At 34.5% G+C, this 23,912-nt stretch overlaps 2 protein-coding genes across 2 annotated transcripts in view; both read left to right on the plus strand.

Moving 5' to 3' along the window:
* The first annotated feature begins 929 nt into the window (after positions 1-929).
* Positions 930-23,912, plus strand: part of LOC129238774 (uncharacterized) — a 50,806-nt gene continuing 27,823 nt past the window's right edge. Inside the window, exons 1-5 of the mRNA XM_054873952.1 lie at positions 930-997; positions 14,774-15,125; positions 15,193-15,395; positions 19,841-19,885; positions 23,410-23,545. Coding sequence (XP_054729927.1) covers positions 14,994-15,125; positions 15,193-15,395; positions 19,841-19,885; positions 23,410-23,545 — 516 coding nt within the window. The 5' untranslated portion in view covers positions 930-997; positions 14,774-14,993. The remainder of the gene's footprint in view (positions 998-14,773; positions 15,126-15,192; positions 15,396-19,840; positions 19,886-23,409; positions 23,546-23,912) is intronic.
* Positions 7,230-8,767, plus strand: LOC129238777 (pH-sensitive chloride channel 2-like). Its single transcript, XM_054873953.1, has 2 exons — positions 7,230-7,302; positions 7,382-8,767. Exons 1-2 carry the CDS (start codon positions 7,230-7,232, stop codon positions 8,764-8,766), a joined length of 1,458 nt encoding a protein of 485 aa, XP_054729928.1. The 3' UTR covers position 8,767.

The following is a 23,912-nucleotide window of genomic DNA, read 5'->3' on the forward strand; positions in this document are numbered from 1 at the left end:
AAACTAGCAAACTTGAGATAAGTGGTTTTATCAAACGTCGCCAACACCATACATATTAACTCTTGTGGTATCCTCTGAACAGCTTTTGTATGGAATTCACAATGGTATAACGGTTAAGATGTGCACTCAAATAAGAGATGTTCTGCGGCGGAAATACTCGAGGAATGCCGAAGGGTGCAACACTTCAGTTTATGCGCTTATATTCATTTTATCCTTTTGCCTGCTCTATAGTTGTTCATTTGATTGCGCCTGTGCCTAAAGGACGCGCCCGTTGTGAATTGATAAGTTTAGTCTTAAATTGAATATGGTGTAGTGCGGTTATAAAAAAATAAAGTTAATAAAATATATTATAGATAATTTTCTTTACATATGGAATTAGTGTAATAATTTAAAGAAATGTTACCGTTAGAAGGAAGTGAAGAATGCAAAGCGATGTTTAATAAATGATTTACATTTACAATGTGGTGTGTACGGCTTATTACATAGGAAAGCATTTCAAATGGTGAAAATCGATTAATTCCTCCAAAATAGTTATACAGAATAAAGTGAATCGGTATTTGGGCCGCTTTGATGATTAGCGTGAACAATTACATCTGTGCCAAAAAGCAGTTTGGTAATGTAATGCTTTAAAATTATATACAAAGAAGTATATAGAATATTAATGCCTATTTAAGTGAAAATGTTGTTTCCACCGTAATACGTTTTTGTATACAATACAATAACTTTTTGGTGATGGAAAAAGAAAAAATGGATTCATACGTAACACATGCGTAATGTACATATATACTTACGTACATATGTATATGTACCTTGAAGCCAATTGTATATATGTTCAAATGAATTTATGTACAGACACATGGAAATCGGTTTAAATTTCTGTGATGTTGAAAACAGTAATAATGGCCTAGTTTTGACACCAGATCTTCTATAAATACGAAAAATTTAACATCGCACGTCAAAAGTATATGTAGAAACATTCACATAATTATGTCCACAGGTACATACTTTTGCATATCTATTTTAAACACATATTTATTTATAGCTACAACTTTTCAAAACATTTTAATTACATACATAAGCAATTTATATAAATTAAATTTAAAAAAAATTTTGTTGAGAGTAATGATATTCCTATTGAATGCATTCTTGCTGAACATTTTTCTAAGTTACATTTTTAGAATCTGCCGAACAGTGTTAAAGCAGTTTAATTAAAACGTTTTCAATTTATTTTCGTGGATTTAATTAGTGAGCAGGAGTTAGGAGTTGAAAAAGAAAGCCTTTAGGCACATATCTAAAGTGTATACACTTTTTAGCTTTCTAACTGCGTGTGTTTGGGTGTGTGTTTGTATACATGCATATAAGCGCCCATGTATGCATGAAGCACGTGATATGAGGGAAAGCACATATTCACAATAAGGAGTATGTTTGGATACGTGTATTACATAAATAATAACAGCTGAAAACAAACCTAATATCCATTATCAGAGGCAGTGTGTATCTGAATATTTATAAAAGAAAGTGATTGTAATTATTAATGATTTTGGATTACCAAAAGTGGCGACTGCATATACTTCAATTTGATTGGAAATTTGGGGTAAAAAAATAGTTTTGAATTAGATACCACAAGTATTCGCGAGTCCGTGTATGTATGTATGTATGTACATACATATGTATACAGAGTTGGATGTTTATTTGTCTGTAACCTACAGAGCACGATAGCATTAAGCCGATTGTTCGCAAATGTGAACATATAGAAGAAAAAAATAAAAATAAAATAAAATGAATTGGAATTGATTTAAATAAAAAATTGTTTATAGGTATGAAAAAAAAATAAGAAAAAGTTAAAAAATGAAATGAAATTAAATAAAATAAGTTAAAATAAAACAAAATAAGAGTAATTAAAATAAAAATATAAAAAAATATCTAAATGAAAAAAGGAATGAAAAGAAATTTATATTAAATAAAATTTAGTAAAATGAAATAAAACAAATTGAAATGAAATTAAATAAAATAAGTTAAAATAAAACAAAATAAGAGTAATTAAAATAAAAATATAAAAAAATATCTAAATGAAAAAAGGAATGAAAAGAAATTTATATTAAATAAAATTTTGTAAAATGAAATAAAACAAAATGAAATGAAATTATATATATATATACAATGTATATCGTACATATATAATTGGCGCGTACACCTTTTTGGGTGTTTGGCCGAGCTCCTCTTCCTATTTGTGGCGTGCGTTTTGATGTTGTTCCACAAATGGAGGGACCAACAGTTTCAAGCCGACTCCGAACGGCAGATATTTTTATGAGGAACTTTTTCATGGCAGAAATACACTCGGAGGGCAAACATTACCTGCCAAGGGGCGACCGCTATTAGAAAAAAAAACTTTTTCTTCATTTTGGTATTTCATCGAGATTCGAACCTACGTTCTCTCTGTGAATTCCGAATGGTAGTTACGCACCAACCCATTCGACTACGGCGAATAAAAAACAATAAAATGATTAAATAATATAAATGTATTTCAATGAAAAGAATTAAATAAAAGAAACTAAATAAACAAATTAAATAATATAAAATAAAACAAAATCAAATCAATTTAAATTAATTTAAATAAAAAATGGTTATTAAAAAAAAAATTAAGAAAAAGTTATAAAATAAATGAAATAAAAAAAAGAAGTTAAAATAAACAAGATGAAAGTAATAAAAAAATATTTAAATGGAAAAAATTATATAAAAAGAAATTTATATTAAATAAAATAAAGTAAAATGAAATAAAAAAATGAAATGAAATTTCTTAAATAAATTTAAATAATTAATAAAATGATTAAATAAATTTATTAAAATGAAAATAATTGAATAAATGAAACTAAATAATTAAAATAAAATAAAACTAATTGAAATTAATATAAATTAAATGTATTAAATTAAAATTAAAGGAGCTAAATAATTAAAATAAACAATATGAAATAAAACAAAATGAAATTAACTTAATTTAATTTAAATAACCTATAAGTATGTACAAACACGTTTTTTACAGAAAAAAATGAAACAAAAAGAAATTAAATGAAGTGAAATAAAACTAAATAAAGCAAAATGAAATTTTAATAAAAGAAAAATATTTCAATGAAATCAAATGGAATATCAAATTAAATAAATAAAATAGAACAAAATGAAAAGAAATTAATTTAAATTAATTCAATACAAAATAAATTTAAATTAATGTAATTAAAATTAAAATATTTTGATTGAATTAATTTAAAAATAAAATAAGAACAATAATTTTTTTAAATGAAAAAATTAAACAAAAAGATTTTTAAATGAAATAAAAAAAATAAAAAAAAAATAAAACAAAATGAATTAATGGATTAATTGGAATTATTTTAAATAAACAAATTATTTAAACTCCTTAGGGTCATTTTCTTAAGTAACCTATAGGTTTACAGGCCAGTTGGTAATGAAGATAAAAGAGTTTATTAAACTTTCGGGCCGATATGTATATTTAAAGGCTGGTTGTTATTCCTTTAAAAAAATTGTAGCGGCTGTTTATACTTTTGTGTGTCTAAATTGTAATTTCGAAATAAATTATTCGCACGTTGCCGTAGTTCACAAATTTTTATTTGACGGTTTGCTGAGATAAAGAAAATAGTTATAGGGAGGAACAATTTATCGTCTCGGTTAGTAATGCCTACTTTATTTGTAAGATGATAAGAAAACAGCCCTTAATTAAAATAAATTTTAAATTGTGAATACTCAGATCACCTTAAATTACCTTTTTGGTGCCAATCAATCCAAGTCAACCATTTATTGTACAATAAATAATTTTGACAATTTGCGTACACTGGGAGATAAAGTAGAGGCTGGCTGACAGTTAAGTCAACGCACTCCATAAAAGATTGATTGATAGTTGCGTATTTTTGTTGATTATTATTCTTAAATAATGTTTGATTTATTTATTACAAATGTATGTATGTATGTACAATTTTATTTTACAATATTAAAAAATACACATACATATATTTTTTATATTTATTTCAATAAACAAAAATTGTAAATAGGGTGTCCAATCACATCGCTTATTTTGAAATAAGTCTGTAAACGACTATCATGAGAATCGAACAGTTGTGCCAAGAAGAATCTATGGTATTCAAGGTGATATCAGTAGATATGATTTGTTTGTATTTAAATTCGCTTGGGAATGGAAATGTTTAGTTAAATTTTGTTCGTTTACATTTTAATTTAAAAATTGAGATTTTTAAAAGTTAATTAAAAAAAAAAATATAATAGTAATAATATCATATAAACCAAGGCAAGTATATTTTGGTACGTGAATGCTCCATTAACCATTAACACCGATAACAATATCAGCCTGGAAATCCAACGTAGGATCTCTCTTGCCAACAAGTGCTACTTTGGACTAAGTAGTCAATTGAGTAGTAAACTCCTCTCTCGACGAACAAAACTAACACTTTACAAGGCTCTCATCATGCCCGTCCTAACATATTGCGCAGAAGCGTGGACGATGACAATATCCGATGAAGCGTCGCTTGGAGTGTTTGGGAGAAAGATTGTGCGGAAGATTTTTGGACCTTTGCACGTTGGCGACGGCGATGAAACGATGAGCTGTATGAGCTTTACGATCTAGCGCCTACGTTGGCTGGGTCATTGCATCCGAATTGATACAAACGCTCCGGTTCTGGAAGTATTCGATGCGGTACCAGCTGGTGTGGCAGAGGAAGAGGAAGGCCTCCTCTGCGTTGGAAAGATCAGGTGGAGAAAGACTTGGTTTCACTTGGTGTGTCCAACTGGCGCCGGTTAGCACAAGAAAGTCTTTGTTAAACTCGGCCAAAATCGCGTAACCGGTTATCGCGCCAATTAAGAAGAAGAAGAATGCACCATTTTTCCTAGTCCCGAATGATTCAGTTGGCCCAACACAGCCATACAAATTACTCGTATATCTGGTAATTGGTCCCTGTGCCTCATTGGGTTTTGCGAATAATCGCAGTAAGCTTCGCTTGACTTCGACATATCTTCAAATATTTTAGCATTTCATACGAATTTATAAAAAAAATGCAGTGGAACAATTAAAGCAGAATCACGATTTTGTTTGTATATTTCAATTCAATCATCAACAATGATCTGAAAACAAATTACATATTTCTAAAAATAATTAAAAAAATAAATAATTGGCGCGTACACTTCTGTTAGGTGTTTGGCCGAGCTCCTCCTCCTATTTGTGGTGTGCGTCTTGGTGTTGTTCCACAAATGGAGGGACCTACAGTTTCAAGCCGACTCCGAACGGCAGATATTTTTATCAGGAGCTTTTTCATGGCGGAAATACACTCGGAGGTTTGCCATTGCCTGCCGAGGGGCGACCGCTATTAGAAAAATGTTTTTATTAATTTTGCTTTCACCGAGATTCGAACCAACGACCTCTCAGTGAATTCCGAATGGTGATCATGCACCAACCCATTCGGCTAATTATTCCTAGAAATAAGCAGCCTGCTTTGACTATCTGAAAACCAAAGCAAAAATAAAATACATGTAAAATTTGTTTTTGTACTGCTGCTATCACCTTTAATAGATTCGAAAATGTGCGAGAAATATCGAGATTTCCAATTCCCAGTAAAATGTAAATTACAGGAAGGTATTTCAAAAGCTATACAGAAAAGTTATTGAAACTGTTAACATCTCCCAAGTCACACCCTATTTTAACTATTGTAGGTATATTACATCACACTTTCTTTGCATTTAGTAAATGGCTTAACACGTCTCGATAAATTATAAAACATTTGTGCAACCATTGGCCAATTTTTATGTAAACAATGTAGTGTGAACACGATCGATTGTATTGGCCCATTAATACTTAGTACTTTCAATACTCGTGGACTACAAGCAAATTCGTGCAAACATGAATCTAATACTTTGTGTGTTAAATATACATACCTACACATATAAATATATAAATAAAGGGTGTTGTTTTTTAGGCATTTAGTATTTTTCATAAGGATATCTGTTAAACCAGCTGCCGAAGTTCTCTTCAGTATATTTTGAATAGGCGATTAAATCGAAACAATTCTGAACAGCTGAGGTCTTAGTTCAGATTAGACTTGTTTAGAAAAATTTTAGGGGTAAAAATAGAGTAAAACATTTCAACAATAGAGCTGCCTCATTCGCCGGATCTTTCGCCGAGCGACTTTTACCTGTTTCCTAAGGTGAAATCTGTATGAAAATACCCTAAAAAACTATTGTTTTGTTATATTTACTTCTGTCGCCTCAACATTTTTTTATTTTGACGAGCATCTAACCACCTGATAAACTTAGTCCGTAATTATTTAATAGGCGAGCGGATAGTGAAAAAAAAACATTTTGTTGCCAACTTTCGTCCAAGTGCGGATTAAACGCTTAAGACATCGAGCCAAGGGATATACTATATAGCGCATATTTATTATGGCATGAAAGTACGATACCATAACAACTCGGCGGCCGCCGTAGCCTAATGAGTTGTTGCGTGACTAGCATACGGAATCCATACGGAACCATACGAACCCGGGTTCGAATCTTCGGGCATGAAAACCAAATGACAATGGTCGCCCCTCGGCAGGTAAAGACAAACCTCCGAGTGTATTTCTGCCCTGAAAAAAGCTGCTCTGCCATTCGGAGTCAGCTTAAAACTATACATCGCTTCAATTGTTGAACAACATCAAGACGCACACCATCGGACACACACCTAAAAAAGGGTGTAAGCGCCAATTATTGTATACGAGTATAAAATTGCATTGTTTTTTGTGTGCTTGTCTGAAAAAAAAGTTCTATAACTCTAAAAAATATACCCGTTATACAAATGTATAAGTATGTATGTATATGTAAATACTTAGGCAAATACAAATGATTAGAAGCAGGTAGCGCTTTTATATGATATCATTTTCTACAAGATAATTAATCGTTGTTGGATGTCATTTTATTATTAATAAGTTTTGGTAATTTGACACCGAAAAGAAAAGAACGTAAAAACAATTGCAAATAATTTGATAACGTTAGTTTGCTTTTAGATTTACACCAAGTGATTTTACTCAATTTATCTTTTTGATAATAAAAGTTGTCGTTGTTGCTTTCACTATGCCTTGAAAAAATTAAACGAGTATCATTTGAAATGTTTCGCCATTGCATTTTACTTCCGCGCAGTAGAATAGTTATAAGAAAGTATACCTTTAAATTTTATTTATAAAATGAGAATTTTATTTGTAGCTCTACAGATCTGTGTAATTAACCTTAATCTAGTTTTGGGTGATACCATCGAAGGTAAATCAAGAGAACTTAAAAAAATGAAGTAAAATAATACATAAGAAAAAAATTAAAATTACTCTGAAATCATTCACAGAACCCATTCTAAGTTCTTTGAATACGGGAAATGCAAATTCAAAAACGTGCACCGACTTCAATATATCTGATTCAGAGACTACAACGAATTGTCCCTCGCTCCAGAATGCCGACTCGCTGTCACAAACACAACTGATTTTTCGACTTACCTCACCATGTCGCTATGATCGCTTTGAGAGGCCGTGCCCAGTGCCTGAAAATAAATGCTTGGTTGAAAAACCGACGGATGTTTATGTGCGGCTTTATATTTATGCCATAAAAATAACGGATGCTAATAATTTGGACTTTAACATTTTTGGGTTTCTACAACTTCGCTATTTTGATTTTAGATTAGCTTTTGAAGGCTATGCTCCAAATCGTGTGCAGCCCATATATGGCGAGACTGAATTACGCGAGCGACTTTGGGTGCCGCCAATACTATTTGCAAATGAGCAAAACTCCGCTTTTCTGGGAACGGATGAAAATGATATTTTGACAATTGTCATGCCAAATGGAATGCTAACCCTTTCAACTCGCATACAAGCGTCATTGTCGTGTTGGATAGCCGTAAATAAATTCCCCTTCAACGATCTACAATGTTCTGCAATAATAGAAAGTTGGCTGTACAATTCTTCGGAAGTGCTATTGCATTGGGAGGATGCAGCCGTCGATTTTGATCAAAATATAAACTCGACAGAGTACGCCTTGCAAGACTCTTGGAATAATGAGACGGTTGTGCAAAATAGAAGAACTGATTTGCGCTATTCCTTATTGGGTGGCAACTATAGTTCGATAAGTTTTACTGTTTACTTAACACGGAGTTCGCTGTTTTACACCACGTCCTATTTTCTACCTTCAATGATGCTTGTCGGAATGTCTTGGGTTTCGTTTTGGCTTCAACCAGACCAAACACCAGCACGAACTACCTTAGGCACAAGCACCATGCTCTCGCTTTTTACATTAACTTCATATTATAATAGAGAAATCAATACATTAAGTTATCCGCAGTTTTTCGAAGTTTGGTTTTTCAGCTGTACATTCTTCATATTTGGCAGTCTAATTGAATTTGCATTTGTGAATACTATTTGGCGCCGAAAGCGATGCTTGAAATTGAAGAAAGTAAATAGTAAATACATTTTCAAATCAACTTTAACTCCGAAGGTTATACCACAGAAAAATATCTATGATTGCGAGACGGATGGCAACATAAAAGGTTTCACTGATAATAATCGTGAGCTGCAGTCAACTAAAGTACATGAAAATGTTGCTAGATGCGATGACGAAACATGGATTACGATGACACCACAAGAGACTTCGCTTTGGATTGATCGCAAAGCGAGATTTGTGTTTCCTTTACTTTTTCTTATTTTTAATGCAATTTATTGGACCTTCATATTATGCTTGTAATAATGGACATGATCATGTAACCATGTATATATATGTAAGTTTATTTAATAGAGCAAAAACGTTGAAAAAATATTAAACGAGACAATAATACAATTATTTTTTAGAAAAGCAACAGAAGGTCTTGTACTCGTCTTTATTTGTAAGTTTTATTCATTTCACCATATTAGAGCGTGTTTTTTCTACCAAATTTGCGTAAAAATTGATTCTTTTGTGAGAGCTGACAAAAGCTTTACCAATTCGATTCATAGCGGACGTGACTTGGAAAAAAGGGTATCAACTGTTAAACGGTCTTCCTCTAACTTTATACAGAAATTCTAACTTGGATGGAAAATCAAAGACGAAATTCTCTTTTTTTGAAATACGGGCTGTAAGTAGAATATTAGTTTCTCAGCTCTTAAAGTTGCTTGATTTTTAAACGAAAATGAACTCATACTCAGCCCTGGTATGAAATAAAAAAAAAATATTGTAATAAATCGTGTTCATACTTCTGTGAAAAAAATATCATATCATTTGTCAATTAGCTTGTTTTTGGCATTTAATTATATCAGTCGACCACAGGTGTGAACAAAGAATTTGTCTTAAATTTTGTGTTTTGAACGGGATTTCGTATACCGAACCGTTGAAAATGTTGCAGAAAGCTTATGGCGAGTGTGCTTTATCAAAAACACAAGTCTAAGAGTGGTATGGGGCTTTTGCAGGGGGCCGAGAAGTCGTGGAAGATTTGCCTTGATCTGGTCGCCCATCAACTTCTTCAACGGATGAAAATGTCGACAAAGTCAAGGAAATGGTGCTGTTTCACGAATAAATTCGCAACATTTTACACCATCAATTGGGCATGAGACGTGTGGCTGCTCGAATCGTTCCAAGAGAGTTGAATTTCTTTCAAAAAATTCATCGGAAGACATGCTTGAGCAAGTGAATTCGGACCCAATGTTTATCCAGCGCATCATAACAGGTGATGAGACGTGGGTATATGAGTTTGACATGCGAACCAGTCAACAGGTGGCTGAATGGCGCTATCCACATGTGTCGAAACCCCAAAAAACACGTCAAAGTCGGTTAAAATTGAAAGTCGTGCTACTCGTTTTCTTTGATTGTCATGGTGTTGTGAACTCGAGATTCATTCCAAATGGTTCTACGGTAAACAAAGAATATTATTTGGAAGTTATGCGACGTTTGAGAGAGAATGTGGTCTTTTTTGACAGAATATCCAGAGGAATTTTTGTTGCTTCGCCTTTGCAAATTCTTGTTTGATGTTGTCCGTGACGTTCACACAGAGCAACTTTGCAATTTATTATTTTAGTTTTTAGCACGGTAGAGAGAACTTAGCATCAGACCATTGACTTATATATATATATACAATTGGCGCGTACACCCTTTTTGGGTGTTTGGCCGAGCTCCTCCTCCTATTTGTAGTGTGCGTCTCGATGTTGTTCCACAAATGGAGAGACCAACAGTTTCAAGCCGACTCCGAACGGCAGATATTTTTGTGAGGAGCTTTTTTATGGCAGAAATACACTCGGAGGTTTGCCATTGCCTGCCGATGGGCGACCGCTATTAGAAAAATGATTTTCTTAATTTTGGTGTTTTCACCGAGATTCGAACCGGCGTTTTCTCTGTGAATTCCGAATGGTAGCCACGCACCAACCCATTCGGCTACGGCGGCCGCCAACTTGGTTTCAGATATTTTGAGGGAATCAGCTGATTGGGCGAGGAGTGTAAGATTACGTGTGAAATGGCAAAACCTTCATCATCATTGGTGGAAATTGAGAGAGGAAAGTGACATTTCATTTTGCGAGCAGTTGATAGGTTCTGCTGATGGAATGGAGTTGGCAAGTATGATAGATTACAAGGTTTGGCCATCCGAGCCAAATTTTGAGAGTAACTTTGGCTGTTATATCACAGGGGATTTGCCAGAGAGAAAGGCGAATGAAATGAAAACAAAACGTGTAAAGTGAGGTTAGTTGAAAACAATCAGTCATCCAATCAGCCGTTTTCCAGATGGCAAAGAAATAATATGAGCAATGGTATCGTTGATTTTTTTGTACAATATATCAACGCAATCTTACTGTTTACGATTTCTATTGTAAACAAACCGCTACCACAACCCTTCTTACGTTGGCAAATCAGCTTATTCCTTAAAAATCGCTAAGAACCGATTAATAGTTTGATGCAATTCATGCAAATTTCATTCATAATTGAATTCATAATGTTCACTGTAAATAAAATATAAACTATAACTAAGCCAAATAGTAAACAGCAGGACAGCTAAGGATAGGTGTTGTTATAAAATAATGCCAAGTCTGATGGCATGAATGTCAATGAGTGGTTAGGACATCGACAACAATCGAGAGTTGATTTAGGAGTTCTTTCAAACTCCGCCCCCGCGTGACCAGAAGGATCTCGCGACCTTACAAGTTGGTTTACCCTCGCAGTGCTAGCTTTGTCAGACCACAGCCAGACCATCCCAAAACTCTATTGGACTAGAGAAACTACCTCACGGGACTCTTTTCTACAGGTGGGTGACAAGGACCCATATGAGCTTTTTTTCCTTGTTCACTCCTCTCGGGAGTATAGGGCCTCGACAAGATTCGTCTTGCGTTGGTTTCGTTAATCTATTTGATTTCTGACAGGGTAGGTGATTAGCCTGCCGCTACCAGTCTTAAATAGAGGCGATGTTCACTTGTGGTTGCTTAGGAACAACGCCTTCTTACTGCTTTGAGCGCCATCTGTGCCTCACATTTTTCTGTAAGAAGGATCGCACAGATGGTTGAGGACTTCGCTAAATTTGGTGTGCCTGCGCTATTACCGCGGTTGCCCGCTTCCTCTTGCTGGCGCCACTGATGCAATGTAACTGTGTGTTTTTCTTTGTTTTTTTGCTTGCTTTTGCAGCCACAATGCAAATAATGCGTTGACTATTGTGCGGGAGTAAGGATGGAAAGGATAAGTTTTTGGGGTTGAGAAATGAGATTCCCTTATACTATTGACCATATGAATTACATCGCCGGCTGGTTTTTTTTAAATGGTTTAATGTTATTTTGGTAATGAGAGCCATTGTGTATTAAAAAATAGGACCAACTTCATAACATGACTCGGATGCACGAAAGTGCTATTATATTTCGGTTACGGAGCCTCTATTACAAACCTTTTTTTAATTTGGACCATCTTTTGTTTCAACTGGATGGAGTACCATGTCACGTAGCTCATCGAATAATTAATATTTTGGGCACAATTCTTAGTAATCGTACTATCAGTAACATTGGCGGGGTTAGTTAGTCACTCCAGAGCTACGTTTCGACCGTTAGACATTTTTGTGGGTTATCCTTAAAGGCCAACGTTATGCGGAAGATACAGTAGACGAACCGCTCTTTTATAAAATGTTCGCTTGGTGGCCACAGGGGCCTATTGTGATGCTCAGGGAAGATTTATTCAGACCTATCACTATGCACTATTATTAAGTAGAAGCTTCTGGATGGGCTCTACTTCTTTCTCATCTCTACAGCTCCTGCAGAAATCGCTATATAGGGCTTGGAAATGTGTGCATACTTTTAGGGCACATTTTTTAAATTTGGCGATTTACCGCACAAGACTTTAAATCTATCGCAATGTCAATCTCCATAACTTGAGAAATCAAAAAATATGCTTCACGGGATTGGCATATGTCAATTGGCTGAATTATTGATATTTTAAATGGATGGAACCACTTCATATTATACAAGAATGGCAGAATTAGGTTTTAAGTTTAAAGTTTCTCCCTAACTGATGAGGGTATGAGCGGGGCTCTGTTATTCGTGTGGGTTATTTAGTCACCACGTCGCAGTGGACGGCTGCACAATGTGCGTTCGCAATCGAAGCGTATTTCAAGGATAATGATTTGTGTGCAACTGCTCTTCGTAGATTTTTATTCACGTTACAATATTCGACTTTTACCTGGTGCCCTAAGTGAAGATTTGATTTTTTCATGCGTGCGAAGGCTTCTGACAACAAGTTCGATGGCAAACGGCCCATGACCGGAGCCCAGCCGGAAATCGAGGACAAATGAAAATATTCACTCGTAAATACAAATTTGCACGATAATCCGCATCATTCCATGTGTAAGAGAGCGAATGTCCTGGGACCTCCAAAACCTTGTGTGCATGAAATACTACGAAAGGATCACAGACTTCACAGCTTCAAAATTCGAATCGTGCAAACGCTTTAGCTTAACGATTATTATTTGCGCAAAAATTCCGTGAGATAATGTTGGACCGAATTCGTACGGCAAACATTATCTTTTGGAGTGATGAAGCCCATTTTCATATAAATAGAGCCCATTTACATTTAATAAGAGTGAAAAGTAAAATTTCCTTTATTGGCTATCGAAAAGAACAAAACCCACCATTAAAATATCAACAGCCACTTCACAGTCAAAAAGTGATTGTTTGGTGTGCTTTGTCAAGCAGTGGAATAAGTGGACCATATTTTTTTGAAAATCGTCGAGGGCAAGCTATTTCTGTGCGCGGTGCCCCTTCTCCGCGCATGCTGAACGATTATTTTCTGCCAATAAGGAGACATCATCCTTTCGTCAGTGGGCACACATGGTGCAAGATGCAAGATGGCGCCATGAAGCACACGGTGAGAGAGACTATAAAGATATTGAGTGATTTCTTCCCTAGAAAACGGACTCTTACTTATGGATCTTACTTTTATGGACTTTTTTCTGTGAGGTACCTGAAAAATCCATTTGATGTCTTGTAAAGGCGTTACATCTCTGCATTGCTGCGAAAAAGAAGTTAAGAGGCAAAAGTGTACCAGGAGGATGTCTTAGAAAGCGTGGTGAAGCAGTTGACCAGTACTCTCTTCAATGTAGATTCCGCTCCAGCCCATAAAGCAAAAACCGCCCAGCAGTGGCTAGAAAAAAATAGTCCTGAGTTCAAAGCCGCAGAAGATTGGCCATCTGGAAGTCCAGATCTGAATCCATTGGACTACAGTTTTGTTGATCGGAATTGAAGAAAATGGCCTGTCGGAGACCTCACGGAAATTTGGAGAGTGTCAAACAATCTTTGTTTCGAGCAGCGGCGTCAATATCCATCGAAACCGTGCGTGCTGCAATAGCTGAATGGCCTAATCGTTTCAAGGCTTATGTAAAAGCAAATTCGTTTCGAATAAAAATTTAAAATTTTGGTTCCTAATATTTACATGATTAAATAAAACTAGCTTCATTAAAAAAATTATTATAATTTTATATCTATAACGGACTAAATCTGTAACAGAACTTATGGCAGGACTAAGCACATATGCATGTATACTCGTATTTATGCAATTGTTTAAGGTGTTAGGGGTAGTCAGAGGCCCGGAAAAATGATAATAATTGTAAAAGTTATCGCTGTTTGTGTAGAGCCCGTTTCTCCAGAAGTTCCTTGCGGTGATCATCACAAGTCCTTGGAGATTCAGCTAAAATCAATCGGGCAATGGAAATTAGTTTTATTAATAGATAATCTTGTGCTTTTTTTTCATATTAACAATGTGGCTGCCTCAGGAAATATTTTTCAGATTTTCGAGAAGTTTTTTATGTTTTTCAAAAGTAGTATAAATTTTATTGAAATTTACCAAGCGGTTTTTAAATTACAGTAATCACCAGTTCAAAAACATAGTTTTGAGAAAATTGCATTTAAAGCTAGCTACTTGCTCTCGAACGCTCCGGAGTGCCTGAGCTTCCTTTGTTAATTGTTGAATACCTCGAAAAGTATTTTTCAGATTCACTTCAAATTTTCACACAATATTTTTAAGGTATTATACTTTAAGAAAATGCAAAAAAAAACTAATTTTTTGAAAATTCTGACTACCACTAACTCCTTAAAGTATTGCGGTTTCATTTTGTAGTACTTCTTATAAATAAATTTCCGTATTTTTATAGTATTTCAGTTAATTTTTTGTTTATATTAGAAATATCGCTCTTAGAAATATGGAAACTATATTTAATTTTGAATTGTTATGCTACATTATTGCTTATTTCTCTTGTTTACAGGAGTGGTTTGTCCATCATTGTAAGAGGCCTTATGTACAAAAGACGCGTACTATTACCTGCTGCAGAAGAAATATGCAACTGCCAATTTTTTAGCTACTCCTTACAACCATCTGGCCGTAAAACATACGAGTATTTTACTTGCCGAATATTCTTATTCATTTAAATTGCGGATTAGTAAATAAATTTGGTACTGTTATGTTGAACTTGCATTCATGTCACAATGAAACTGAGTGTGAGTGCGTATCGCGCACACGCATCAGCACACAAAAAAATTCTTTCGAGCGGATACCATTCCCAACTCAATTACGGCAGTACAGGTGCGGCAGTTTCTTCTTCTGCTGTCTTGCAAATGGTAAAATTACAAATATTCAAAATTTTTTTTATAAGTAAATCGTATTTTTTATATTATTTTGCTATAGATGGACCCCAACGAAGGCGCAATGTCATTCGCCAAAGATCACCGAGGGGCCGAGTGCAATAGTGACACGGATATTGTGAGTCCCTCTGGTACTAGCAGCTCGGGCCAGGAGCGGACGGGCGCTATCAGTAAATCTCAGCCACGCGGAAGTGACGATGATAATAGTACTGTAACTTATTCCGATATAAAAAGTCCTGGACAAAAGTAAGTAAAACAGAAATGTTTGCTGTTTAGTGGAAGCTTTTTAATTAATTTCGAAGTTTTGCACTTCGTTGTTGCCTTTATACATATGCAAATGAGTGTTCCTTTAACACATTGAGTGAAATGGCGCATGTTTTTGTACGACACCTAATACTTTCCGGGACGCCAGGATGCACGAAAGCTTACAGTCGAGGTTGTTTATAGTACATTAGACCTTAACATGCGTGGGACACCTCTCGCAATTTTTTATTTCCCCTCAATTTTCATAGTGCTATGATGATTTTTACGAAGCAATAAGGGATAATTAAGAAATTACTTTCACCACGCTTTCTAATCAAAACTTCGGCTTCGGTGAAGATTTTTTCAAATCCGCATGGCACTCTATGTGTTAATGTTTCTTAGAATTTCGCGGTTTTTTTGTTAGTCGTATGACGCTGTTGCCTCACAGTTAACATTGGGGAATAGTCCTGGAATTGTATAATATCCTAGAGAGACGGCAGCGTTCATCGGGCTTACCGGCACAGTTAATTCTGATTAAAATTGTACTGTGGCAGACGGTTGTTATGCGTATTAGTGAACAGCTGATTTGTGTATTGGATAGTTTTGTCAGTAAAAGGTGGACCGTAGGCAACAAATACGGGTAATAAATGTCGTGTTACTAAAAAAATAATTATTTAAACATTTAATGCAATTTCGATCGTGTTAGTATAAACTAGCATTGCATCCATACTATCTGATCCATTACCGAAATAATTGCTTTCAGTCTTTCTTGTTCTTCTCTTTAAAAGTTTCATTATTTTTCATTCACAATAGATATAACGGCCAGTTTTCGGCAATAATTGGCATCGAAAATTCCGCTAATCCGCTTAAATTATGAGAATTAATGAAGTTGTCAATCCACATTAGTTGCACTTAATTCCTAAGATAATTTCGAATTAAGTCGTTAATACCGATTAGCGTCACCGTCTGTCTAGGTTACAACATATTGAAATTATGAAATCCTTTGCTGAAATGATAAGAGTTTGAAAGTGTTATTGGCCATCAATATTCACAAACTGAAAGAAATGAAATGAAATGAAAACTGAAAGACAACATTCCATGAAAAAATTTGAATTGCACTATGTGAAAACTTCGTCAAAAATTTCATCAAAAAGATCAACGCCTAAGACGCCTAGTTATGGGATATTGTGTTCCATACATAACCTCCATCGCAAAGCTTTTTATCACAATATAATTATTAGAAGAGCGTTTTTAAATTTCAAAGTCGACGGTCTCAAAACATTTAACAAACCTATGAATATTCATGACATCTTATAGCTTTCGAGAAATAGATTGGTAATAAATCTTTCGGAAATTGTATAGATAAATAAATATTGCGTACCTTATATAAAGCTAGAAAGCTCAAGTTAAATATGGGGATCGAATCAAACAGGTTTGGTTTACTGGCTACCAACTAGAGCTCCAGATGCTCAGATATCGAGTAGACCATCTATCTCGATACTCGCTCGAAACTCGTACTTTGCTTAATTATTCAAATGTTTGGTCCAAATTTTCAAGCTTTTCAACAATTTGAGGTGCTAAACGAAAACTGTTCCTTTTTTTGTCAGCTCTATGTACTTGTATAAATAATTTGTAAAATTAAAAAAGGGCTAATAAAAAAGTCAAAATATGTAATCAAATGTATTGTTCGATTTACTCGAAAAAGCTCGATATACTCGAGCCCCGATTGAAAAAAATGCGTTATATAGTCACATAATGGTGGGATTCAATGAATTGAATGGTGTATCATTGAATTTTACTAAAAGTCTTCTAAGACGAAATTTAAGAAAAATCAATATTTGTACTGAATTTACCATATTATTTAATATGACATTTGATTAATATTGCGAAACTTTAATACACTGTAAAAAAAATTGTGACCCGGTAGACCAAAACCCAGTTGGGGTTTTTCTATTCTACATAAGTACTTTCATTTGCAATTGCATCAGCTGCGAAGCTGTTTGGATGAACTAGCCAACCTTGGATTTTACAAGAAGACAACGATCCCAAACATCGAGGCCGTGTAAAGTGGAAATAGCAAACTGGGATTGAAACATTTGACTGGCCTTCACAGTCGCCTCATACTAACCCTATTGAAAATGTTTCGGAAAATGTTGAATTTCTACCATGAGAAAGCTCCATATAAAAAGTCACTTACCATTCGCAGGGACACACCATAAAACGGAAGAGAGCTCGGCCAAACAACCAATTTATCAATCAATTTTTTCAAATAATTTATGATTTCAATGACTACTTATCAAATTCATTAGATTTAAAAAGAAGTGTTAAGGATAGTCGAATCCACGCTGATGAAACTGACTCTTTTTTTTTAAAGTAGGGCTGTGTGTAGTCGATTATTCGATCAATTATAGTGTCAAATTAATTAATTAATATAATTGAGTAACTAAAAGCATTATATGATTAATAAGAAAATTAAAGTCAGACAGGAGGTATGACTATACACCTTTATTTTAATCTCCATAGAGATCCTAAATTTACATTCTTATCAATCACTTCCAATTCATCAATCAGCAATATACAAAATCAATGCAGTTCAGTTCCAAGACAAAAGTGACATTTTAAAACAGGTGGTGAACATGCCAATCGCAACTTGTGCATAGATCAAAACACATTTGAGGTGAAACAGCTTAAGCTACGGCGACACGTTCATGCATTTGCTGTCCAGCAGCTTATATGTGTGCGTGTCGGGTGCATGACGCTTGCTCAAGAAAAAATCTAAAATTCTTGATTTTCATCATGCAAAAGTCGACAACAAGTATGTGTGACACGAAACAAGTACGTGTGTCACCCGACACGCACACATATAAGCCGCTGGACAGGAAATGCATTAGCGTGTCGCTGTAGCTTTATTGTTATTATACAGGGTGTATACGCGAGTTGAAAACATGCACATACGTGGCTATAATTTCCCGAAACCGGATAAGACATATAGGACTACAACTTAACTCAAGAAGTGAAGAGACATGGAGTTCTCGTCGCGATATGTCGCTCGTAGGTGCAAATTACAACGTTTTCGCAATCTAATATTTTGAAGTGTGACCGTACGGGCATTAATTCGTTCGATCTGCAGAATTTATTCCACATGTGCAAGCGATCATTTACGAGGACCCTTCAAAATCAATGAGGCTCCTGCGAGGGAGCTTAATGTTTCTGCGGGTCTTATCCGTCGAATTGATAAGATCTCTGGTATAAATCCCACATTATGCGCAGAAGACAGAGTGTGGGAGGAAACACGAGAACAGCGAGTTAACTGATCAAAACGCATTCTAAACAGAATTAAACACCCTGAAGCGTCTAAGATGTTACTGGTATTTTTCTGACAAAAAAACTTTGACTAAGACCAAAAGACTAACCGCAGAAATGACCAGAATAACAGATGGGTATGTTCCAAGGTTCTTGATGTCATGCATACGAAGGTTCCAGCCACTGTTATGGTTTAAGAGATTTTGAGCAACACAGGACGTGCCATGTCATCACACCTCTTTACTAAAGCATTTCGAGTGAATTCTGCTGCATATATCGAGATTCTGGAGACAGTAGAGAACCTACGAATACGCCACTTCAACTTTCAAAAAGACTCTGCTCTTTCACACAAAGCGATGGCGACACAAAATTGGACGGCTGAAAATTTCCATGACCACATAGCGTCGAACTTATGGCCGTCTAATTCTTTAGACCTTAGTTCCCTGGATGGTTATGTTTGTGGGTTAGTAGGGCGTGTAACCAATAAGCATCCTTAGAACAATATTTATTCCCTGAAGGCTGCAATTAATATCGTTATGGTCGGGCATGTAATAGTTTCTGGATCCAGATCGAGGAGGTTATTGCAGCGAATGGTAATTTTTTGAATGATTTTATTAGATATATAACAAGTTGATGTGGTGTAAAACTTCGTCAAGTTTCATTAAATTTGGCTCAAAATAAAAACTATTTAGTTTTATTTTCAAATTGTCCTCTAATACCATATGCATCTCGTAACTAGTTATTTGGCATACTGTTGAGAATACAGAAGGCGGCGCTAGGGCTACCTTATTTTTGACGATTTTGACAAATGAGTGATGCTAATACAGAAAGTAAAAGAACAAAAAGAAGAGAAAGAGTATCCACAAATATCAAACCCAAAAATATATGTATGTAGAATAAATCCAAGCATGATGAAATACAATGTTTGGCCATCCGATACAGATACGCTCTTCCCATTCTTGTTATTCGGTTATACGGTGTTCGTTAACTTTTGGCGCGTATTTTATTTTTTCGAATAACCCAAGAGTAAATCGCACCACAAAACAGTCAAAGTCACGAATTACGACAATGACAAGCTCAGTGTGAATCCTGTTATATTCAAATATGTATGTTTGTGTATTCACAAAATAAAATTCTTATTCCAGGAAATCAGATAATGGAGATAGGCATTCAGACCCAGATTCTGATTGGTGAGTTTTTCATCGTTTATTGCACAATAGCAATAATTGCATGCGCTATCCCTACTTAATCCCTACTTAATCCTTTAGTAATACTTAATGATTTTATTTATTCACTAGTTAGCACCCAGCATGGTTTGCGGCACCTCATAAATGCACGATTTTCTATTTTATCTAAATAGTATCATAGTAAATTTAAAAAAAACGATGTTGATAGTCAAGGGTTGATATTTCGTCTATAAAAACTGTCTTTAAGCTTTTTATCACGAAGTGTGAAAAATTCAGCTCGGACTGGAAAATAAATATTATGAGTAAATTCATCATGTAAGTAAGCTATGTAACTATAATTGCCATTTACGGTAATGTACAAATTGGCATCAATATCGGGTAAGGAATTTGAATTTTCTTGCTCTTTTGTGCTTGAAAAAATTAATTTTCAATGAAAAATTATGAATTAATTTAAATGCAAAATTAATTTTCAAAACAACCAGAAGCTTCTTTGTGCTACTCCAATGTAAGGAAGCCGATTCAGAACTGTTTTAGGCATGCTGGCCGGTTTCGAATTTGGTAGCATTTATTTTACGGGGCTTTGCAAGTGTCTATTATATAATTTTCAATTCCTATTACTTCTCATTTTTAATATTGTCATATGACTAACTAACTGTAACTAACGTCGATACGACGGCTGAGGTTTCGCTTCATTTCACTAGCACTTCGTGTCACTATTCTTTTCCAATTCCTGTGGCACTTAATAATGTTAAACATTTCCACCAGCTGTTAAACACCGATTTTCTCTCAAGACTAATATTGTATTTTATCTGGTTTATTTTTTGGTCGAGAAAGCCATTTTCTTCACATCAGCTGTCGTTTTGGCAACCAACTTCTACCTTTTGGGAATTATGAGTGAACGTTGCCAATTTGTGAAACGGTCGGAGTGTTCTACATTCTGTAGTTGTATGGGGTGTGTTTTAAGAGCTTGAGAACTTGAAATGATAATACACAACAGAAGTATTGGGGGAATGCATTTTTCTTTATCATAATCTGCTAGTTAATTTCTTGGCATTTATTTTATGAATATGATAACCGGCATATGTCCACCGCGGCTACTAGTTAGATGGTCCATTCGATTAGTCCAATTTTCGATTACTTTTCCTAATAAATCTGAATAATAAATGTAAATGAACCCGATTAGCAAAATTGCGACGCAAACGATGATCGCTTGGGTCAAATCTTGCACGTGCTGTATTTTTAGGCGCGTAAACCAAGATCCTTATGTAACATTTTTCACGTAGTCGAAGGACAAAGGCCAACAAGTTGAAAACGAGGACGAATCGACATTGAACACTTCGCTCTTTGAACCTCGCGAACAGATTTATTTTTGTTAAAAGTAAATTTCTACAATTGGAATAGTTGTTCTGGCGTTAGACGATTCGTGATAACTTGCCAAACCTTACTGAACAGAAATGTCAATACAGTTTGGCTTTCTCAGCTGCCAAACCATAGTTATCGATATCGACAGTTCTCATGCAGGTAAAAAACACCCGATAGTTATTGTTACTAGATACTACATCCATTATACGCCATTTTTTCGCGATTACTTCCTTTTGCTGCTGCGCGGGTGCGGCCTCCACTACAGACGAAAAATATGGTCGTATTTCTTTAGAAATTTTTCTGCCACTAAATTTTGGTGTGTTTGTTTTTTTTTCTGTATTTTTCTTAAACAGTTTTAAAACGTCTCCCAATTTGATTGACACTAAAAACTACGGTTTTCTGCCGTATGCGAAGAGCAGACGATTTTTATTAGTCGGTTTACATCAAATTCGAAATTTACTTTTAATATTTAGAGTTTTTTTATTAACCCTTGAGAACTCCAGGCCCAGCTGTACCTTTAAGCAACTTCAAATATTAAAAATAATTTTATGATTCTACTAGAGAGCTTAAATTTCGCGTTACCCTAAAACAAGCACTTTGTAATGCCCTTTGATTAGTCCAGGGTATTTGACATTTTTAGAAAGTACACTTCAAATTTGATTTGTAATGTTGTATTGTAGAGCGGAGTCCTAGGTACAAAAGTACCAATAAACATTTTATATATATACAAACCGAGGCGCAGATGAAACCATTACGACAGCTATGTTGCTGCAGCTAGTACTGTTGAATTGCTCCAGATTCAAGTTGTTGGTCAAGTTGTGCCATGTTTTGATGAAGGCATTATATGGAAGAAGAAAGCTCGAACACATATGCGAATGCGGATACACAACATTTTCAAAGAAACTTGTAGGGCAACAAGCCGCCATTTAGTTCTATATGATTGTCTCATAACTCCAGAAACCAATAGAAGCCTTAATAAATGGATCAAAAAACTGAATGAACATACGTTCATATATAAATTCATACCACGGGTACAACTGTACCTAGATTTCTATTATGCGTTGCAATTTTCGGGTTTCCGCACAAGGGCTACTAAGTTTGCTCTTATTAGAAAATCAAGAATATTTTGCAACACATCTCAGCTTAAAATTTCATATACATTGTTTTTAATTAATGCACAATTTTTATGTTGGACTCTTTTGAATATGCACCTATATTTTCGTATACTCGTATATCCCATTAAATCTAGCATCGATTCTTTGTACGAATCTTACCTCGAATTTTTTATAGTAAAATAGTATCTATTGCCAATCCCTCCGTATTATAAATTAGAATTATTAAGGAAAAAAAATTAAAATAATAATTTTTCACCTCACTTTAAAACCACATTCTTTGAATATTACTTTACGGCAGTTCACAATTAAGAGAAAAAGATCTGGCATTATAATATATTTGCAATTATGTACCATAGCAATACAGCGACAAAATGTACATAAGTATGTATTTGCCAACATCGTTTGCTCTTAATTTTGAATTGTTCTTTTATACAGTCAGTCAAAAAAGTTTTGGCACAATGTTTTTTGTTTTGCTATTCTCACAATATTTCTTATACTCATTTTTTTGTTAATCTTATATTCCAATTCACAACAATTCCGATAGAATTCCGATTTTTTACTCTAATTTTTTCAGCTAATTTAATTCAAGTGCAGCAAAGTACAAGTTCGAAATTGTATAATTTTTCTGTTGACGGCCTCTGCATTTTTTTTGCTTCAAGCGTTTAAGCTTAGTATGGGAGAAGATGACCTTTTTAATGTTGTGTAAAGTTTGAAACTTATATAATAAATATAAGTTGCTTTTGTTGTAGTATGGACTATATTTTTTTACAAAATTAAAGACAAAAAAATTGGGACGAAAAACATTGAAAAAATTAAAAAAAACTCACTGTTTCAAAACATTTTTGACTCACTGTATATATGTGGAAAATTTTGCACACGCTTATAACAACTGGAAAAGATAGTTAGCTTCATTCCTGAGCACTTTTGAAACGATTTTGTTTAGTGCTTGAATTTAATATATCCAAACAATTATATTTATAACTGTATTTTAACTTATGCGACTTACCCATAAACTTTATAAAACTACAGTATAGTTTTTGAAAAAAATAGGAACCGATCAAATCAACGATGGATGAAGCTCAGAACAACAGTACAAATATCTTCAGCAATACAGAAAAAACCGCCGTTAAAACGTGAGGACTCTTTTTTAAAACGTTTTTCAACACGGCAAATTCCAGAAGCGCAGGTAAATTATTATCGATTGATTTCAGAGCTCAATTTTTATTCATAAATAAATATGTATATACCTACAAACCTCATACAAATAATTGCATGTGCACCACAAAATATTATTGCGCTAAAAGCAAAATTTTTAAAAGTTTAATTTTTACAGTTATTTAGCTGCATGAGAAATATTGATATCGACAACTATGGTTTGACAGCTGGAAAAGGCAAATTGTGTTGACATTTCTGTTGAACTCTATTGGGCATAGAGTATATTTGACACTAATTTTCTCCTACTCCTCCCACATAACATTTTTCAAGACCTCTTTGCTTGTAATTTAGTATTTCTTTAGATTTCTTCCCACAATCACCCATAAGTGTTCCGTAGT

Source organism: Anastrepha obliqua, chromosome 2, assembly GCF_027943255.1.
Source record: "Anastrepha obliqua isolate idAnaObli1 chromosome 2, idAnaObli1_1.0, whole genome shotgun sequence".
Classification (NCBI taxonomy): domain Eukaryota; kingdom Metazoa; phylum Arthropoda; class Insecta; order Diptera; family Tephritidae; genus Anastrepha; species Anastrepha obliqua.

Bases quoted from the DNA above. Each gene is read 5' to 3' on its own strand.
- LOC129238777 (XM_054873953.1), top strand. From the start codon at position 7,230: ATGAGAATTTTATTTGTAGCTCTACAGATCTGTGTAATTAACCTTAAT. The intron at 7,303-7,381 runs GTAAATCAAGAG...AATCATTCACAG, and splicing joins TTTGGGTGATACCATCGAAG to AACCCATTCTAAGTTCTTTG.